Below are 22,606 nucleotides of genomic sequence, written 5' to 3'. Positions count from 1 at the left end.
AATTTGGATGAACAAATTATCCATCTATCTTTCTGTATCCATCTTAATGTCTACGGAGTGTTAGTGGCGTTTAAATGGTTACTTTTTTCTTTACATTTTATGCAAATTGAACCCTTTTTTCTCAATGTTTTTACATAAATAAGATGAAATGGCACCTTTTGGTCCAAAGAGGGCGGCGTAGCACGGCTTGTGGCAATAAGGCGTCCCATGGTGCTGCAAAAAACAAGAAGGGGAAGTCAGCAGACACATCCAGAATGTAATAAAGTGCCTTTACTAAAGTACTGTACTTAATTACAATTTGAGGTACTTGTACTTTATCTGAGTATTTTTATATTTTCAGTCCTTTATACTTGTAATTCTCTACATTAGTTACTTGACAATTCACATTAAAGGTAGGGTAGGTAAGAATGGAGAAACCAGCTCGAGTGCGCTAGAATTTGAAAGTACGCAGCCGAAAATACTTCCTCACAGAGCCCCTCCCCCAACACACACGAACGCGCACATGACCAATGAGGGCACGAGATGAGTTTGTGCCCAGATGGAAGGCTGACAGGCAGGTAGGCCATCCAGTTACTTTAGCCGGCTCAATGATTGGTCGTGCTTTTTACAGCGCCACGGCTTCCACAGATGACATGTTTTAATGTATTTATTGTCAAAGCATTTCATGTATTCATTGCTATCGGGATGTTAAGAGCATTCCATGGAATATAACAACAAGTGTTTCTGAAGTGAAATACCTGGTAGGTATAGCTGATACAAAATGTAAACCAACTAATAAATATACATTGACTTGTAATTAGAGCTGGATGAACACATTAATGCATTCATATTCATAATCCAGTAATTTAATATATATGATTCTGAATTTGTAAAAAATAAGTACTTTTAGTTTTGGTTCATTCAAGATATTTTAATGTAGGGTGAGCATTTTATTTTTAAATACATGTATTATTATTATCTTTTCTTTTACAATTAAGTAATTCTAGTTTTACTCAAAAGATCTGAGTACTTGTTCTGTGTCTCACCCAGAGTGGGAAAGTTTAGTTAAACACATTTGTTCTGCATGTTTGGATCCACATAAGGCCCAATAACAAAGACTTACTCACAGACGTTTGTAAGACACTCTGCTAACAGCTTCTTTGTTAGATAAACATAAACATCGCTCTTCTCTTCTCAGTTTACCCTAAGTGCATTTTATTATTCTGCATCAAAGCCAGCTCCCTGCAAAAAGACAGCATGCTCTCTTTGAAAAATACGTGTTAATAGAAACTCTTGTGCCAGGAAATCGTCCTCAGCTTGACTCCCATGTTCGACCCCTTTTAGGGATACAGTGGAACATTGTGAAGTAACAGCCCCTCATCATTCAGACTTAGTGTCCTCCAAGTGAATGCACTGTGATGGCTTTATTCAGACATGTTCTGATGGGCTTTAAGTGTCTTTCACAGGAGGCGTGCAAATGTGTTACAAATTATCGACAACATCACATGTAGAACGCTTTTATCTAAAGCGACTTACATACTCAATACTGTGGGCAATCCCCACAGGAGCAACTTGGGGTTAGGGATTCATTTTGTCTTTACTCCTAGACATTTAACCTTATTTTGTGTGTTGACATTACGACCATCCCTGCTTCTAATCTCCCGTAAGGAATGTGTTGATGCAGTCGTATGTTGATACTAGGGTTTATGGCCTGACACCAGTGGGCACAAGGGGGCTCACTAAACTCCACAGATGTGAGAGACATCTTCTGTGTCTGCAGATGCTTTACGCCCATCCCCAATATGTGGATTTGACTCTCTGTAAACTAGTTAAAAGGTCTACCAAGATGCAAGGCTGATCAGATTTCACATGGCAACCCACCTGTGCAGTCAGAACCTTTGACTGTGTGACTTGTGACGTGAATTTCTCCGGCCGATGCTTGTATTAAATCTTAGTGTTTGACAGCAGAACTCCTGCTCGTCCCGTGTCTCCTTCATGAGTCGGTGACTCCCACTGCATTGCTACACAGAAGTTCCCTCCACAGGGTGAAGTGTCTCAGGGACACAACGACATGCTGACTGCAGTGGGGTTGAACCTGTGGCCCTCAAACACCTACATCCAAACACATACGCACAACCCACTCTGCGCCACACCAAATCTTAATCTGACTTTTAGAGATGCACGATGGTATCCCGCACGTCATCAGCACGATCAGATAAAGAATATAAAGTGACAGGCCCATAACATGAAGCTTATTAGCATCTGACACAAACTGCTAATGAAGTGAGTGCAAAAACAAATCGTGAGGTTTTTAGAAAAAAGAAATAAAAGTAATAATCATGATTGTCCCAGGAATAGTATCGTCTGGTTGAAGTAGGATGAATCAATCAGCTTTGTTCGGAAAGATAATCAATCAATGAATCAATCGTGATCATTAATGCCAGGGGGATTTTAGGTTTGTGTCAGTTGCATCGTATTAGAATAAAAAACATATAATTATTGATAAAACCAAAAGTTAAACACAGCATGTTACATGAAGCCTAACTTAAATATTATTTCTTTTTTTATTTCCATTGAATGTGTACATTTTGAAAGCAATGCAATGTTTGTCTGCATCTGCCATCAACAGTAGAAATAACTACTAAAGGATAGAAATGATAGAAGAAGTATGAGCATATATCAGCATCAGCACAGGGAACAGGGAGGCGTGTGGCGCAGTGGATAGTGCGTTGGTAGGTTCAAACCCCACTGCAGTCAGCATGTCGTTGTCCCTGGGAAAGACACTTCACCCAAATTGCGATATGCGCATGTGCGATATTCACATCGCAGGACGTGACAATAAAATAAAAAAAAAGAATTCTTCATTTTTTCAGGACGTGCGATATTAAGTTAAAGTTAAAGTTAAGTTAAAAGTTAAAGCCTTTTATTGTCATTTATACACAGAGTATAACGAGATTCAGAGTGCAACTCTGTCCCGGTGTGCAAAAAATACAAACAAATACATAACACTAAAAAACACGGCAATAGGACAGACAATCATACGGGAGAATAAATAGTTACAAATATTGATATAAAAATAGTATATAAAGTGCATTAAAAGTGTGTATGTGTGAGAATGGTTACAGTTATTGCATTATGTGTGGTGGTTGAGCAGCCTGACGGCCCAGGGGTAGAAAACTGTTTTTGAGTCTGTTTGTCCGTGACTTGAAGCTCCTGTCTCTCCTCCCAGAAGGCAGGAGAGAGAACAGTCTGTGACCTGGTGGTGAGAGCTGTCCTTTATAATTTAGTTTGCTCTGCTGCGGCAGCGGGAGGTGGAGATGTGTTCCAGAGAGGGCAGGGGGCAGCTGATGGTTTTCTCTGCCATCCTGATCACTCTCTGCAGGGCTTTCTTGTCCGCAGCTGAGCATCCTGCATACCACCCGGAGATGGAGTATGACAGCACGCTCTCGATGGTCGCCCGGTAGAAGGACACCAGCAGCTTCTTGTTCAGTCGGTTTCTCCGAAGCACCCTCAGGAAGTGCAAATTAACTCAAACACGTCATGTTACAATTATTTTGCTGCTTGCTCCAAAAGGAAAAATGTCAGGGTTTGAGTTTTTTGTGTGTCTAGTTTTGGGGTTATTTTGCTGTTCTGTCCTCCTGTCGTTAGTTTCCCTGGTGTGTCTAATTGTCTGATTGTGGTCACCTGTTGCCCTTGTGTTTCTCCTCCCCTGCCCGGCTGTTTCTCGTCTCGTGATTACCCCTCCCTGTATTTAGTCTTGTCTCGTCCTGTGTTCATTGTTGGTTCATTTTTTGTCGTTCATGTCTCCCTTCATGCTGGTCACAGTCCCTTTTTGTTTTGGATGCTATACCTCGTGCCTTTTCTTAGATTCTTGTTTTTTCAGCTTTTTGTGAATAAAGCTCGCCTTTTGTTCCATTTTGAAACCTGCTTCCCTCCTCTGCATTTGGGTCCTATTTTTCCCCATCCCGTGACAGAAAACTTGTGCGGCTCTCATGTCAGGGTACTTGAGTGAGTGACATGCAGGCTCTGCATGCACAGCAAACCACCAATCACAATCAAATCTCCAGAGCAAACGGACCCGGTGATTAAAAGGTCAAAACACTGAATAAAGTGGTTTCATGTGTTTCTCCAGTTCGGCGCTGCTAACCGAGCTAGCTCAGCTCGTTGCTCTGATAACTTACGATCCAGACGTTCGTGACTAAAATCCTTCATCCGGTTAAATATAGTTACAAAAAATACCAATTGTATCTTTAACGTTCAAGAAAGGATGGTTTGCGGGGAAAACAACGGTCTGTTCTTCAATTCCTGTATGTTTTCATATCGCAGGGCGGAAAAATCGCAATGTCAGTTTTTCCAATATCGTGCAGCCCTATTAAACGCTCACTAAAACACAGCAACAAACTAGATAAATGCATATACACTACTAAGATAAAAGTGCCTGCTTGTTTTGTACTGCCCTAAATGTAAAAGCTCACACCACAAATATTCTGAACTCGAATCCACTGAAGCGCTGGTATCGGCGGTCGATCTGCACCCGAGATAGAGATATGCAAATGTGAGCAGATCATCAGACGCGTTGCCTTTGACCTCAGAGACCTCGACAGGAAGCGCGTGGTTAGTTTGTGGCGAGACAGTCACCGTAATGACTTCCCTGCAAGCTTCCTAGTGGTTTAGAAAAGTCATAGAGTGAAAGTTGAACCACAAGGCAACCTCAAATCTCACTCTCTCTTTTGGTTAACGGCCAAAATTAGTCATATCTCTGCTTCGGTTGCACAGTCATACCGAGTTGTTTGAAAACTGCTACAGCCTGTCACAGCACGGCCGGTTTAACTCAGATGATTCATTTAGGACTTTTTCAAGATTCAAGGCTTTTATTGTCATTCGTGCTTAGCTACAGTGTAGATATGACAATGAAAATCTTAGTCTCAGGCTCCTCCATGAGTGCAACAACCATAAAACAGATAAAATAGTGCAAGTAAATACAAATAAAATAGAATAGAAATAGTGCAAGGAGAAGCACTCGACGAAAAGAAAACAAACACGGAACTAAAGTAGCCCAAGACACGGCAAAGCCGTCATCACCGGCGCCATCTTCATATTTTAGGAGCATTTCTATGCAGATCCTTTTCTTCAGGCTGTGGATATATTTCACGAGTGTCCCCGCTAGATTAGCATCATCATGCAACATCTAAAAATTAAAAATATACCCCTTCAAATGTAACTGTCACTTCCTGTCCCTTACCTCAGCGTGGCCTCCAGGATTCAGCGTCTTGTTGCAGCGCTCACACTTCAGACAGAACTTGTGCCAGTCTTTCCCTAAAGACGACACCTTCTCCGCTGCAGAGGAAGAGGAAGAGGAAGAAGAAGAATTTACATCAACCAGTTATGGTGTTTATGGGACATCACGCCTTTCGAAACGGATATGAAGGTCCATATAAGATCTCACTCGCCACCACCACCCCGATAGATCGTACTAATAACATATTAATGGATTATTATTATCCTGAAATGGGTCATTCTGCATGAGGATTAAATTCACTTTTAGGTAAAATAATTCAAAGATAGATACTAAGATAATACTTTGTTTCCCCTTTCAACTTCTTATGGTTGTATAGATATCTATATATCTTATTTTAAAATGGTGCACCTGTCTCAAAACGTTGGATAAATGCATTTGAAAGTTACTCAGCATTAAATATAGTAATTAGAGTAAGAGCATCACATGGTAATGTGACTTCAGCAGGGAAAATAAAATGTTTGCATGATTCTTGCTTAAGAAAAGACGAAACATGGAATCCTAAAGCATCATTATAATCCAGTATTATTCTGAAAGTCATTTATCTTTTGGTTGTTTTAGAAAAGACGCTGGGACCTGCGTTCTTTAGGAGGGAACAGCCTCAAAGACTGATACAACGAGACACTTCCTGTTCACACTCCAGGCTGCCACTGAGGGGTGTGTGTGTGTGTGTATGTGTGTGTAAAATGTACAGCAGTGTGCTCTTATAATGCCACGCTCTATCTACTCGAACTACTGACCAAACAACACTTACATTTTCTCTGTATTTCTTTAAAAGAATGATATTTAAGAGCAACATCTCTATTGTTTATGATTTGTTTTTAAATGATGTTCTTCCATCTTTATGTTGTATCTATAAAGCATGTTGAGCTGCATCTTGGATGAAAGGTGCTATATAAATAAAGCTTATTAGTATTATTGTTATTTAGAATAAAGTTTCTTCAATTATTTGTTTAGTGATTATTAAATTGTTTGCAGATACTTGTGTTTTACTCCTTCTTGCCTGCCTCCCCTCAAAACAGAATAAAGCAACACAAAATAAACAGACGACAGAAAAGGAAAACCTCAAAAAGCATTTTAGGTACAAATATTGATTATTTTTTATACTTATGCCAGTATATAACATAAAAAGAGGGGGGGGGAATGCCCATCACAATGTGACAATATTCAAAAACAATGATGTTTCCACCCATATCGAAGTATTTCAGTTCACTAAATAAACCACAACACACATTTGACCTGGCTCTCCATTAGATGTGTTATTTATGGATGAGTGCATGACTTTTGGAAGGTATAACGGTGAGTCCACACGGCAGCTCCAACGGAGACGCTTCCCATTCACTTTGAATGGGGTGATGTCACGCTTTGGCCGAACCGCATTGGTGGTTCCGTCGCTTCGAAAGTTGAGAACAGTTCAACTTTTCAAGCGTCGACGGAAGCACCAGCCAATCAAATCATATGCCAGTACAGGCTCTAGCCAATCAAACTGCGTGCTTGTGTGTCTGGGGCGGGAGATTAATGTGATTGGTCGCACGCCGGACACGCCCACCGGCAAGCTTCAACGCAACGCTGCCGTGTGGACCGCACCGTACGTCCAAACAGTGACAACCCTATAAAACAACTCAGACCTACAGTCGCCTACATATTACATATTACACACATGTTTCATCAAGGACACTGTCCTTGATGAAACATGTGAGATGATAGTGAACTGTTCATGAACTTGTCATGAAAAGTTCATGGAATATCAGTGAACCATATTCATGAACAGCTCATAAACAGCTCATAACAAAGTTGATGAACTGTTCATGAAATTTGCACATTAAATGGCACTAGGGCAGTTCATGAACTACTCATGAAACTCCTGTGCTGGAATGGTTCATGAACAATTCATGGAATATGGTTTAGGCAGGTTCATGAACAATTCATGAAATGGAGTTTTCAGTGAGTATGTAGGGATATTCAGTATTCACCCAAGAACATTTCAAGAATTGTTCATGAATTAACCATGGTTCATGAACAATTCATACCCAGTCACTGAATATAATTCAATGGCTGGCTATGACCATTGACTGTGGGTCAATTGGCAACCATAGAAAACAACAATTATGTCAATCACAATGGAACTTTACTCACCACTATGTAATTAACAAACAAACAAACATGTATACAGGTGGAGCACTACAATTAATCCCATCACTATTTGAAACACAGTTCTTGACACTCAGCTGCCCGCCGCCCGGTGTTCACTCACTGGCAGGTTCACTGTCACAGTCACTGGCAGTCGGTGTCTCCAGACGCTAACGTTGTACCCAGTTGGGTCCCGAAGTTCGGACCGGCAACTGAGTGGGGCGAGTCTGGAGACTCGGACCACCCTCCTCAGTGTTCACTCACTGGCAGGTTTCTTCCTCAGTGCCTTTTGAAGGTTTTGTACCTTCCCCATGAAGCTGCTGTGGGAGACCCCACACCTCTTCCTGACCTGCTGCTCCAGCTGCTGGAAGCGAGCCTGGTCGAGGGCAGGTCTCGGGTCACCGGGCGTCACCTTGCAGGTCTTCTTCCCCGTCAGCGAGTGGGTGCGGAGTTCATCTGCGCTGAAAACCTTCAGGGCCATGATCTTGACAACCTCCAGCAGGTCCTTCTCCCCCGCAGCCAAATGGGAGACACTGGCCTCCAGTGACGTGATGGTCTGCCCATTGCACATCTCCTCTGCTGGCGCTGCATCGACGGGCTGCGGGCTGTTTGGCAGGAGCGCCACCATCCTCCAATGTGCGCATCCTCTTCTTCAGGCTCTTGTAGGACTTCTCTATCGCCTTCACCCTCTCCTCCAGCTGGTGTATCCTTTTCCTGTAAAGATAGTAAAAAATAAAATGTAATAGCCACATTTTGAAGAGTAGAGTTCCTTTGGCATAATTAGTTTAACAATTCAACAACAACAAATTATATTATAATATTAACACATGATAAGGGCAGTTAAGGGGCAATTTCACTCTAGAGTACTCTCAAAGGAAACGCTTAAATTAGTTTTCCCCCAATTTTTTTTTAAGAATGTTCGTCCATCATAGCCTAATTAAAATCCTAATTAAAATGCTAGTTACCACAGGATTTTTTAAAGAAATGTATGTAAAGGGTTAAACGGAGTAAATTCTTACACACCTGTCGTGATCAGCCAGGGACCCGTCTTTGGCAGTCTTGGAGCTGGTGGCCTTGGCTGTAGGCTGATGCCACTCGACAGGCCTCTGCCTCTGAGTCTGTCTCACTGTCGCTGTGAGTTGCTGGCACATGCTGACAACCCTCCAGGTAGTCCTGCTCAAGCTGTGCCTTATTTTCTGCAATAAATAAAAATGTGGATTCATTTATTTTAAATGAAAATGGCCAGTCAGTCTGTCTCAGTCCATGCAGATGAAAGTACAGTGACTGTGCCAAAGTCTGTGGTAGTCTATTCTAGTCTACAGAACTACACATCCCACAGCACATGTTCATGTAAGTGTATTACTTTTGTGTAGATAAATACTGCTGTTACAAGTCTACTGTAAATCTTTTCTATTTTGTTGGTAGTAGGACAGGAATGTGACCGGAATTTGAAACAACATTTAGAGAGTAGAGATACTCAATAATATCACCAGTACACTTAACCTCTTAAGCCCTGAGCCTGTTTTTCAGGTTTCAGGCTCGAAAATGCCACTAACACAACAAAGACTATATCTTCACTTATAAAAGGGGTACATTAATAATATTTTCTCTCAAAGCAAGGTTACATCTGTGAGTTGGATATAGATGTGTCAGAATCAATATAGATGTTTTTAAGTCAATTCAGATGGAACATAGTAAAAACATGTACATTCTAATGTCTGCCTAAAAAAAACCATTACTTATAGTGAAAACCACCCTTGAATGATGGGTTAGTAGACTAAAAGCTTTAGGAATCCAAACTATAACATATAATAAGTACCCTGTATCAAGATTGATGCAAAACAAGTGAAATTTGACCTTTTTAGAGAGATTTAGAAAAATAAAGTCCAGGCGGACTCACCTCTGGGTAATTTGGGAACCATCAGTTCCATTTGACTTTTTTCACTGTAAAAATCATTTTATTACTTTGAATTATCACTATAGGTATTCATTCCATCCAAATACAACTGTTGTGAAAAAAAAAAACAAAAAAAAAAAACCATACTCTGTTATCCTCTGAGGCCCCACGGACCCGGTTCCGGGGCCGAAATCGCGTCATTTGCAGGAAACAACGTCTAAGGAACATTCATATTTAATAAACTATGAATATTTTATATCCATATAACGGGGAAAAACTAATTTAACTGATCTTTTTCATTTTTTTTACAAATAAAAACACACAATGCTAACAGTGAGCCTCTGAATTAGCCCCGAGCGAAAAATGCTAACCTATTACTGCACCGAAAATCACTCCTAGCTCCCTTATTCTTTCACACACACATACGGGTATTGGGGCCGAGGGCGACACCGTACTTCCGGTATCCGCCGTTTTACCGCGAGGTGCAAGCAGGCAGCCGTACACCGTCTAGGTGTTGCTAAGCTTCCTGTACTGAATATCATAGTCTATTGCCTTCATCAATATAGTCAACTCTAAAATACCACATATATGCATTGGCATGATAATATTATTGTGACAAGTGGGGTATTCACCTGGTGTTTCCAGAAATTAGACGTAGATGCAGCCAAAATCGACGAAGGCCACTTTCGAGGGTCGTTTTTCCATACATCTGCAGGCAGTCTGTAAGGGCAATCGGACAACCCACACAGCTCTAGTTTACGCTGGTAACGACCTAGAGCACACCCCTCAAGTTCAGAGATGTAATACGAAGACATGCAGCGATTTCTTCTGTCGTTAATCCAGAAAAAAAACCTAGTGCGCTCTGCCTGGCTACGTTAGCTAGCTGTTTATATTTGCACTTCCAGGATATTTGCACCTCCAGGAAAATGGCATATTTATATATATATATATATGGCGCGTGTTGCATTGTGGGTAGCTCGTGATGTCATTGTGTGTGAAATAAACTTATCCTGGCTGCACATCCAACACATCGTTTATGATCGTAAAGACACAGAACGGTGCCCACCTCAACACTGAAAGATACAAACTTGCGACGTTATCAACAAAAACGTACATCAAAACAAATGGCGCTAGGTACTAACATGCGCTAGGCTAACATGGCTTACCTTCCTCTTTGTCTGGTCTAAACTGGTCTTCAATGGCATTACAACGATAACAACGATGATGTAGTTAATCCATAGGTTAATATCCAATGTGACTGTGTCCCCTTAAGCAATACAACTGCAATTCCGTTATCTGCTGTCCGCTCTGTGCTCCGTGCGCTCTGGGTCCTGCAATTCCTGCTTCCTTACGTAGTAAACAATAAGTAAAGTCTGCTGCGTAAGGTGCTTATGCTGGCTGGCATTCTTTATATTTTACGCAGGACCATATCTCTGGAACCCATTGGTCGATTTGGGTGATTTACACCTTTTTCTTAACCATTACATCCAATAGAATCGATGGGCAGTTCCCAAATCCACGTAAACATTACCATTGCGGACGTAATAGAGAAGCAAACGAATCATATCTGAAAGTACAAGCCTGTACGGCAAAAACGTTATACCCAGTATATTGGCATAAATATGATGATGGATTATCAGTAAAAATGTCTACGTGACACAAGACATTGGATTTTTTCGCTCCATGCTAATTCAAAGGCTTGGTATTACTCTTGTGTTTCTTTTAGCTAAACATGGTTCATATTGTCAGTTAGCTGAGTTTCTTACCGTTAAAAGGGTATGGAACATTAATAGTTTCATAAATGTTAAGAAGCCTTGAGACATAGTCTCGTAAAAGAACGGTGGGAGGGGTCCACTGGGGGGACCCTCGGGCTTAAGAGGTTAACAGTGCCTCCCCTTTCCACCCATACTTGGGGGATGACCTCGAGGTTGCATCCGCCAGGGGCCTGGTCTGGGTGATGAGCGACCTAGCTGTTGGCTATGCTGTAGTCAGTACTGGTGTAGGACCAGTGCGAGACGTATAACAAACAAACAAACAGTCATGACAGTTACCCCCAAAATGGGCCCAATCATCAATGTCAATGTAGTACAGCTGAGTTGTACTGTAATTTAATAAACAGCAGACTCACCAGAAATTCCCTGGATTTTGGCCGGAAAAGCTCTCTTTCCGCGGTTGAATGTGGCCGAGACCACCTCTCCCAATTTGTACTCGTTGAAGGCCTTTCGTGGCTCCTTTATCTCGGACAACTTGTAGACATTGTAATTGCCGCCCTCCTCACACCACTCGAAGATCCCCCACGGACAAGCCACCGGCATCGACATCGTAACGGTTGAGTAAATATTGACAAAGGCAACAAAAGCGGACTTCAAGTGTGAAGACTAGTGCTGACTGACTGTAAAGTCTAAAGATGACGGTTGGCGCCAGTTAATGTGGGGGCCAATCACAAGTGTCGTTCTATTACATTTCGCGGGAAAATTACTGCCAACCAATCAGAGCTCTCGTTTCTCATTGAACTGGCACTGCATGCGCAGCAACTTCCGCAACAGTTTATCTGTGTCTGTGACTGTGTTGTTGATTGCTTGTTTTCAAGGGTTTTGGTCGGTTATGTATCAAAAATAATAAAGCAGCACTGACTGACTGATGGCTGAATTGACTGCTCACCGTGACACTGGGGGAAAATCCTCTAACTTTGAGGTGATTAACGACAACGATGGCAAGACAAAATACAGATACGATTTTTGTGCCAGGCACCTCGCGACAAAGCAGAATATCTCCAAGCACCTTGAAACTGCACACAACCAAAGTAAGTCACAGTTTCTGTCAGTTAGATGTACAGTACATTTAGACTAGGCCTAAGTCAAAATCGACTAGAGTCAGTCTAAAACAGTGGTTCTCAACTGGTCAGGCCTCGGGACCCACTTTTTACTTGGTCAATACATTGCGACCCAACATTTTTGAAGCACTCAAATCTATTCAACAAAATATCGTGCTGTAATATATACGCTTTTCAGCATACAATATTAATAAAAGTGAAGTACAGTGCATATATCCCTTCACAGAACTAAAGTATGCTTTAAAAAAGGTTTAATGAGTTGATGGAATCAAAGCTGAACTACATAAAAAGGCACGCATGCTGAAAACCCAACCCCAGCAGGGGGTCTGGGGGATTCTCTCCCAGGAGATTTTTAGAAATACTAACATAAACTATGCATTCTGGTACACTGAGAAGAAAATAAATAAATCTATTACTACCCGACATATTAATAATATTTGATGCCATTGTTTGTTTTTCACTTTGTTCTGACATCTTGCTGCGAGAAGAGTCAAGAGGAGAGAGTCTGTGTGACTTACTTTAAATTGTGGGTAAGGGTAGATAGCTCCCATTGTTCTGTGACCTGTCAGTCATCAGACAGGGAGTCATATTTCATTATGTGTTAATTTTTATCTGAAGTTGTAACCATGGATGTATAAAGAAGAGTTCTACCGCAAAGTTATTCTCCGTGGGGACTTCCGGCAACAATCTTGATTCTGATTGGCCAGAAGACTCGAAAAAACATCAGCAAAGATATTTTATTGAGAGAATGATCACTACGTGACAGAAGTTTTCAAAACCGTTTATGGTCTCCGTTACTTCCAGTCCAACGTCAACTGCATGCACAGCGTTGGAAAATCGGGCCTTCAAAATAAAAGTTTGACTTTTTCCCCAAAAAAAAAAAAAAACATTTCCAAATTTTTTCTTTTCCAATTTGTTTTACTTCACTCACACATCCGCGACCCACTTGAAACGGGTCCGCGACCCACTTGAAACGGGGTCGCGACTAACCAGTTGAGAACCACTGATGTAACGGACGGCTCCTGCTATCAACAAACTCTTCGAAGATGGTGGATTTCTGTCTGGTCCAGGAAATTGCAAACATCACAGTGATAGCGAACACAGATGGGCTGAACCCGTACCAGTCATCAAGAGTTGAACTGTGGTCAATCTTCTTGACTATCAATGAACTGGAACCACAGAGGCGGTTTGCAAGACAAAATATTGTGCTTGCAGGCATCTGGCAGGGAAGAGGGAAACCACCATTTGAACAGTTCATGGGGGCATTCACCAAAGAGATGAACAAACTGTACACCACTGGCTTTCAGTTTGTGGTCGATGATCAGACAGTGACTGCAAAGCTGGCTGTCCTGGTGCAACACTAGATCTGCCAGCCAAAGCAGGCATCATGAACATGACATTGTTCAATGGAGCGGACGCATGCATCACATGTAAGGAACCGGGACTTGTGGTTAGGCAGGGCAAAGGCCATGCCCGGTCCTTACCCCTACAGAGAAGCAAACCAACGATATGCTACGAGACTGAAGACGTCCTAGCAGCCATGCACACTGCAACACCAAAGAAACGAGTACAGGGTTTCAAAGGTGTCTCAGGCTTGTCAGAATTGCAACAGTTCGACCTTGTGCATGGCGTTGTGCCAGAATACATGCACGGCATTCTTCTTGGGGTGACAAAAACTGTGACGAACAAATGGTTCTCTCCGACGGAAAGTGGGCAGCCATACTTTGTTGGCAAGAAACTGAAGGAAATCTCAAAGAGGCTGCAGCATATACAGCCACCAGATTTCATTGAGCGACTACCACGAGACCTAGAACTGCACTACAATCATTTCAAAGCAACAGAGTTCCAGATGTGGCTTTTGTTTTATGCTTTTGCCGTGCCTGTATGGCATACTGGGTGATAAATACCTTTGTCACTTTGCTCACCTGTCTGAGGCTGTTCACATTCTTCTGGGGGATGAAATCACAGCTTAAAGCTTGGAGATAGCAGCTACTTTACTGGACATCTTCTACAAAGACGCCGCTGACTGCTATGGTGCCGGCTCATGTGGAATCAATGTCCACAATGCTTGTGTGCATCTCGTGTGTGAGGCAGTGGGGACCATTGTGGGCATGGAGCTGTTTTTGCTTCGAGGATGCCAACGCCATGATCCTGCAAGCAGTCCATGGCACAGGGGATGTCACCAAGCAAGTCATCCGCTTCAAAGAAACCCAGGGTGTCCTCCACAGAGAAGGTGGTACCATCACAGACAGGACAAACTGGTCAAAGGTGAACATGGTTCAGGCCAACTGTGGCACTGCACGTGCACTGAAACCAATGTCTGCTAGCAGTGAACTGTTGGTGAAGACTGGAGCATCAACGTCCGCTGTCTTGCGGAAAGCACTCCGAGTGAAGTTAGAACACCAGAAACTTTATTCGGAGGAGTACCCTCGAATGAGGCGGCGCGTCTGTCATGTTGCCGTGCTTGATGATGGCAGGTTGGCGTCAGTGAAATATGTCATTCTGAATTCAGAGGCGAAATGCATTTTTGCATTCATTTCATTGATGGAAAGGGATACAAACCGCCCTTCAATGCTGCAGTATACAGGCAACCATCTTGTGTTGATCAAGAAGGCGGAACATGAGGTCACAACAGATGTTGTGTCTGTAAATAGCATCAGAGAAAAACTGTTATATATTGATACAGGTACAAGACATGTATTTGTCGCTCAGATTCCAAACCTGTATGGACGCTCTGTTTTCAAATAAGAAGCATTTCCTCAACTGTGGGACAATTGTGTTGTAGCCAACAGTGTGGAACCTGACCATAAACATTGTCCAGCCAATTATGTGTGTGGGGTGAATTCTCAACTTAAAGATTATTTCATGTGTACACATGTATGCAACAGTGTAATTGTAATGTTCTCTAAGTGTTAGGGAAATAATTGTCCTAGACTCCTAGAGATGACGTACATGACCAACCCTGACGTCTGTTATCTCCTTTAAGGAGATAGGCTGCTTCAGCCATAATGTTATTGTTCCCATTCTGTGACCGGGCAACCCTAGGTCACAGATGGTCTGTTGTTGTGGGTGCACTGGGACATTTCCTTCTTTGTTGTTTGTGTAACTCCAAAGTATGAAATCTTCGAGGCCATAAGTGACGGACGCAAGTAACTCAGTGTGCCCAACTGTCTAAGCTATCTTATCAAAATATGTTGATTACTCTCTGTGAAACCAGTTAAATGGGCTAACAAGAGGCGCTCCAGAATTGACGTGGCAACTCTACCGTGCAGTCTCACCGTGGCTGTTGTGACTTGTGATGTGAATCTTCCGGCCGAAACTCCAAATAAACCATCAGTGTTTGACATCAAAGCTCCTGCTCTACCTGTGTTTCTTTCCTGAGTCGGTGACTCCCACTGCATTGCTACACAGAAGTTTCCCTTACACTATGTACCTGATTAGAATATGTATTTATTTATTCCATGTATCCATGTACTGTATGTACATGTTGTATCATAATGCATATACAGTGTATCTTAATTTATTTAAATTTCTAGTCAGAATGAGTTAACATGATTCAAATCAGTTTCAAATTCACTATTGTTTTGTTTTAAGATTAAAAGTTTTAGAAAATAAAGAAATGTTCAAATAGTAGATGAATATTCAAGAGGTCTTTAAAATCATCACACTGATCATCAAAAGTTCATAAAATGCTCTGAATGAACTTGCCACAATCATCCAAAATTCATGAAATGCTCATAGTCATGAAAAGTTCATGAAATGCTCATGCAAACTTTTTGGGGTTTTAACTATAATTTTGTGATTGGCTGGTTCATGAAAAGTTCATAAATTGCTCATAAAAGTCTGTCATGAGCAAAACAGGAACTTTATATGAATGAACAATGTTCATAAAAATTTCATGAACTGCTCTTTAAAATGGTTCATGAGCATTTTAAGAATTTTGGTTCATGAACATGACAAGTGAACATATTATGAGCTGTTCATGAGTGCTCATGAACAGCTCATTAAGTCATGAACTCCATCTCGCAGGGGAGAAGGCGGCTACATCCTGATCTAATAACCTGCTTTTGTAATAATCTGCAGTCTAGTCTCAAAGGCCTCAGTTATATTTCCCAGCTCAGATGAAACTTAATAAAATACCTCAGCGGGAGATGGATGATTGAGACTCAAACATGGAGGCAGGTTGTGACGCAGCTGAGCTATTCTTGCTTCACTACGGATAAGATAACAGAGAGCCATTAACGGTGTGACCTGTGTTATCGGACAGCTCTTCATAATAACTCCTCCTCTGAGTGACCTTTTTACCAGCTCCATTGCTTCCTATGAGAGCCGTAATAGTGTATCCTGTTACTGAGGAGTGAGTTTAGTTACCATACATCAGGTTTCAGCTTCTTTTGATTATGTAGCAACACCACATGGCAGTGTAAATAATTGATTGACTGCTCATGCATGACTTGATTTTCTTTTTGTTCTTTATTCCTCTGGAGACACCCCGCCCTGCAGCTTCAGCTGAACATGCTCCTTCCTACTTGAGACTCTGCAGTACACGTACAATAAACATGTTTCCTCTGGCAGTGTGTGTTATTGTTTTGGAGCAGCATGGGGGATTTATAGCGGTGTTGTACATTTTAAGCTCAGATATTTGGTCTATTTTTAGATTGTGGGCTTCAAAGTTGTCAGTGTTCATAAAATAATTTGTGATTCGCATTTATTTCAATCCAAGTGTACATCCAGCTTTCATTTATACAACACATACATCTCGGGGAAGGATAGAGAAAGGAAGCCAAAAATAAACAAATTAAAACTCAATTTTAAGGAGGCGCTATATGCTTTTTGGGGTTGTCTCTTTACTGTAGTGTGTTCTAAAGGTTTTAGTGCATGTAAATGGTCTTCAAAGGCTACAATACCCTGTGATCCTCCCTGTCTGAAACGCCTCCTTTGTTTACTTCCAGTACATACTGACATCACTATGTAACACTCGCGTTCCTGTTGGCTATCGCTCCAACACATTGTACGTGATAGGTTAAGGGGGCTGGACATCTTTAAGCGGGTGACCAATCACAACAGAGCCGGCCAGCTAACCAATCAGAGCAGACTGGGCTCTGGTTTCAGACAGAGGGTGAAAAGAGGTGCTGCAGCACAGGCAGTATGAGAACAATAAAGAGCTTTTTGAACATTAAAACATGGAGACACTACCTACTGATATACACCTGAACATCAGCAGGAGAGGACTCTTTAAAGTAGAGACACTACATACTGATATACACCTGAACATCAGCAGGAGAGGACTCTTTAAAGTAGAGACACTACATACTGATATACACCTGAACATCAGCAGGAGAGGACTCTTTAAAGTAGAGACACTACATACTGATATACACCTGAACATCAGCAGGAGAGGACTCTTTAAAGTAGAGACACTCCATATTGATATACACCTGAACATCAGCAGGAAAGGACTCTTTAAAGTAGAGACACTACACACTGATATACACCTGAACATCAGCAGTAGAGGACTCTTTAAAGAAGAGACACTACATACTGATATACACCTGAACATCAGCAGGAGAGAACTCTTTAAAGTAGAGACACTACATACTGATATACACCTGAACATCAGCAGGAGAGGACTCTTTAAAGTAGAGACACTACATACTGATATACAGCTGAACATCAGCAGGAGAGGACTCTTTAAAGTAGAGACACCACATACTGATATACACCTGAACATCAGCAGGAGAGGACTCTTTAAAGTAGAGACACTACATACTGATATACACGTGAACATCAGCAGGAGAGGACTCTTTAAAGTAGAGACACTACATACTGATATACACCTGAACATCAGCAGGAGATGACTCTTTAAAGTAGAGACACCACATACTGATATACACCTGAACATCAGCAGGAGAGGACTCTTTAAAGTAGAGACACTACATACTGATATACACCTGAACATCAGCAGGAGAGGACTCTTTAAAGTAGAGACACTAAATACTGATATACACCTGAACATCAGCAGGAGAGGACTCTTTAAAGTAGAGACACTACATACTGATATACACCTGAACATCAGCAAGAGAGGACTCTTTAAAGTAGATACACTACATACTGATATACACCTGAACATCAGCAGGAGAGGACTCTTTAAATTAGAGACACTACATACTGATATACACCTGAACATCAGCAGGAGAGGACTCTTTAAAGTAGAGACACTAAATACTGATATACACCTGAACATCAGCAGGAGAGGACTCTTTAAAGTAGAGACACTACATACTGATATACACCTGAACATCAGCAAGAGAGGACTCTTTAAAGTAGATACACTACATACTGATATACACCTGAACATCAGCAGGAGAGGACTCTTTAAATTAGAGACACTACATACTGATATACACCTGAACATCAGCAGGAGAGGACTCTTTAAAGTAGAGACACTACATACTGATATACACCTGAACATCAGCAGGAGAGGACTCTTTAAGGTAGAGACACTACATACTGATATACACCTGAACATCAGCAGGAGAGGACTCTTTAAAGTAGAGACACTACATACTGATATACAGCTGAACATCAGCAGGAGAGGACTCTTTAAAGTAGAGACACCACATACTGATATACACCTGAACATCAGCAGGAGAGGACTCTTTAAAGTAGAGACACTACATACTGATATACACCTGAACATCAGCAGGAGAGGACTCTTTAAAGTAGAGACACTACATACTGATATACACCTGAACATCAGCAGGAGATGACTCTTTAAAGTAGAGACACCACATACTGATATACACCTGAACATCAGCAGGAGAGGACTCTTTAAAGTAGAGACACTACATACTGATATACACCTGAACATCAGCAGGAGAGGACTCTTTAAAGTAGAGACACTAAATACTGATATACACCTGAACATCAGCAGGAGAGGACTCTTTAAAGTAGAGACACTACATACTGATATACACCTGAACATCAGCAAGAGAGGACTCTTTAAAGTAGATACACTACATACTGATATACACCTGAACATCAGCAGGAGAGGACTCTTTAAAGTAGAGACACTACATACTGATATACACCTGAACATCAGCAGGAGAGGACTCTTTAAATTAGAGACACTACATACTGATATACACCTGAACATCAGCAGGAGAGGACTCTTTAAAGTAGAGACACTACATACTGATATACACCTGAACATCAGCAGGAGAGGACTCTTTAAGGTAGAGACACTACATACTGATATACACCTGAACATCAGCAGGAGAGGACTCTTTAAAGTAGATATACTACATAGATATACACCTGAACATCAGCGGGAGAGGACTCTTTAAAGTAGAGACACTACATACGGATATACACCTGAACATCAGCAGGAGAGGACTCTTTAAAGTAGAGACACTACATACTGATATACACCTGAACATCAGCAGGAGAGGAGTCTTTAAAGTAGAGACACTACATACTGATATACACCTGAACATCAGCAGGAGAGGACTCTTTAAAGTAGAGACACTACATACTGATATACACCTGAACATCAGCAGGAGAGGACTCTTTAAAGTAGAGACACTACATACTGATATACACCTGAACATCAGCAGGAGAGGACTCTTTAAAGTAGAGACACTACATACTGATATACACCTGGACATCAGCAGAATATGTCCTCTTTAATCTAAAGTAAATGATACATCCAGTGTCATATTTTTCAAAGCCTGTCATAATATCCCTATAATGAACCTTTAGAGGTAACAGAGACAAAAGCCCACACATATACATTTGAAATGGAGTATATAAAATGTTATGTGACAATATGAAGCTTGCGATTAAAATGATATAGTTTTGTCCACTTTGTTTTACCATTAATATCATGGTAGCTGTCCTTTTTAAACATTTGGTTTTGTGGAATTACCAAAAACATACTTATACATAACGTTGTTTGCCATGATGCACCACACCTAAAGGAAACCTTACATTTCAATATGAAACCTGAAATACTCGAGAACAAAGATCCACATTACATTTAATTTACAAATATTAAGAATGTACAAATATTAATAATTAACTGGATATTAATAGGATAACTTATTCAATTTTAAATACTTTAGTATATAACATAGGTGGCTTCACCATAATTAATGGGGCTTGGTCGATGTGACCAAGCCGCATCTGTAATGACAATATGTCTGCAAAAATAATTTAGCAAAGGTTATGATATGTGGATGCTGGGGTAAACAGGTTTTTACAGATATAAAATAATAAAACATGAAAACCATTGTGTTGTCATTGTCTGCACGTCACCTCAGATCACACTGAATATAATTACTGTAGCTGAATGGCTTATAACAAATCAACTCTCACCGTAAACACGTGTTATGCCTCAAGAAATATGAGGAATTTTAGAATAACGGAAGGTATTGGTGAAAGCCTTCTGCTGTGATAATAACCCCGAGGCTGGGGCGGGGACAGATAAAACATGCACTCACCGAAATACACCGTCTTGTCGCATTTTGGACATTTTGACGCCATGTTCCGGGTGGACAAAGAGAAGAAGACGCTCTTTCTGTCGGTGCACCGGCGACCTGTGTGTCTGTATGTGTGTCTGTGTGTGTCTCTGTATGTGTGTGTGTGTGTGTGTCTGTCTGTCTGTCTGTCTGTCTGTATGTCTCTCTGTCAGCAGACACACCTCAGAGGATGGTGGATGGTGGAGATTGAGAATGAGAGGGACTGAGCTCACATCCTCCCTCTGATTGTTGTTGCCACGCCCCCATAATGACATCATGCCGTTTTCATTCTCAAATACAGCAGATAGAAAATCCTAAATATCTAATTAACTGTTTACTACTGCTATTGTTGATTCATGATGACATCACTGTTCTTTATGACATGTGTTATTCTACCTTTAGGTGGGAAAAAACATTGAGTCTATATTTAGTTTGTATTAAGTAAAAACTAAAGTAAATTGCATGGCTGGGTAATAAATTGATATCGAGATATGAGATTAGATATCGTCTTAGATTTCTGATGTTGTTATATAGAAAATATTTAGATTTTCCTGGTTTTAAAAGCTGCATTTAAATGCTTTCAGATTAACTGATGATTATTTATGCCAGCCCTACACTTAATATTTATAATAATTAATATTCCTGCCAAGCGTGTGGGGTAAACATTGCATTGTTTAAAACTGCATAAATATATATATTATTTGTTTTACTTGTAATATGTACTGTAGCATGAAGTATATATACAATTGGGAAATACTACTTCCTATCAGGATATACCTTGGACATATTGGACCATGAAATTACATAATATTTGATCATATCGTTATTAAAACCATGCAGAGTGTGGACTGCATCCCAATAGCCAGTGGAAATTATGATAATTTTTTCCTGTTAATGGCAGATTGACAAACTGCATATCTGTCTTCAGTGAAGAGCAAGACCTGTCAGCAGCTATACTGTATATACCAAATGTCAATGTACATCAAATATCCAAAAATAATAATTGCAAACACTTTTGTTGCTACTCTTTTCCTTCAGTTGCACCAGCAGGTCAACTTTCTAACTTTCTATCTTAAATACTAGGGAAATGTTTACTCAGAATTTTTCTTCCACACTTGCCCCTGCTAACATCTCAGTAAATTAGCTAGTAGATCATTTTAATTCAAAAATTAAAAATGTTATAGATGCCATTGCTCCAACTAAGGTAAAGGAAGTGTCTGGCAAGAAAATATCTCCATGGAGAAAGGCCATGAGCGTGAAAACAGAAAAAAGAGAATGTCGAAAAGCTGAACGCAGGTGGCGAAAAACAAATCTCCAGGTTCACTTTGAAATCTATAAAGAGAGACTTGGCCTTTATAATTTGGAATTGAAAAACGCACGACAATCGTTCTTCTCTGACATCATTACCAAAAACAAAAACAACGCACGTGCCTCGTTTGCTACCGTCGACAGACTAACTAACCCCCCAGTGTCAGTAGCCTCTGAATTTCTATCCACCAGGGCTTGCAATGATTTTGCCTTCTTTACTGACAACATTCAGAAAATCAGACAAGCAGTCAGTGCCTCTGCATCAGGAACAGCAAATGTGTTGTCCCTATGTCCACCTAACATCAATTCAAACACCATGACACAATTCCATCAGATTAATGATAAAAACCTAGAGGACATTATACAACTTCTGAAATCCTCCTCTTGCTGCCTTGATATTATTCCAACAGGATTTTTTAAAGATGTTTTGCCTTGCATGGCCTCAGATCTACTTCATATAGTAAACAAATCTCTTCACTCAGGTATTTTTCCACAGGCCCTGAAAACTGCAGTCATTAAACCGCTCTTAAAAAAGAATAATCTAGATGCTTCAGTAATGAACAATTACAGGCCCATATCAAACCTCCCATTTCTAGGTAAAATCATTGAAAAAGTTGTTTTTCAACAGTTGGGTAATTTCTTGC

The 22,606-nt window shown here is 40.9% G+C and overlaps 1 protein-coding gene across 1 annotated transcript in view; it reads right to left on the bottom strand.

Moving 5' to 3' along the window:
- Positions 1–20,863, bottom strand: part of LOC117541250 (cysteine-rich protein 2-like) — a 31,061-nt gene extending 10,198 nt beyond the window's left edge. The window contains exons 1-3 of the mRNA XM_034208424.1: positions 20,637–20,863; positions 5,222–5,316; positions 156–213 (exon numbers count right to left, since the gene is read on the bottom strand). Coding sequence (XP_034064315.1) covers positions 156–213; positions 5,222–5,316; positions 20,637–20,679 — 196 coding nt within the window. The 5' untranslated portion in view covers positions 20,680–20,863. The remainder of the gene's footprint in view (positions 1–155; positions 214–5,221; positions 5,317–20,636) is intronic.
- Positions 20,864–22,606: the final 1,743 nt, after the last annotated feature.

This window comes from Gymnodraco acuticeps, unplaced genomic scaffold (genome assembly GCF_902827175.1).
Source record: "Gymnodraco acuticeps unplaced genomic scaffold, fGymAcu1.1, whole genome shotgun sequence".
Lineage (NCBI taxonomy): Eukaryota > Metazoa > Chordata > Actinopteri > Perciformes > Bathydraconidae > Gymnodraco > Gymnodraco acuticeps.
The sequence above is the reverse complement of the archived record's forward strand: the minus strand, read 5'-3'. Positions and strand labels throughout refer to the sequence as shown.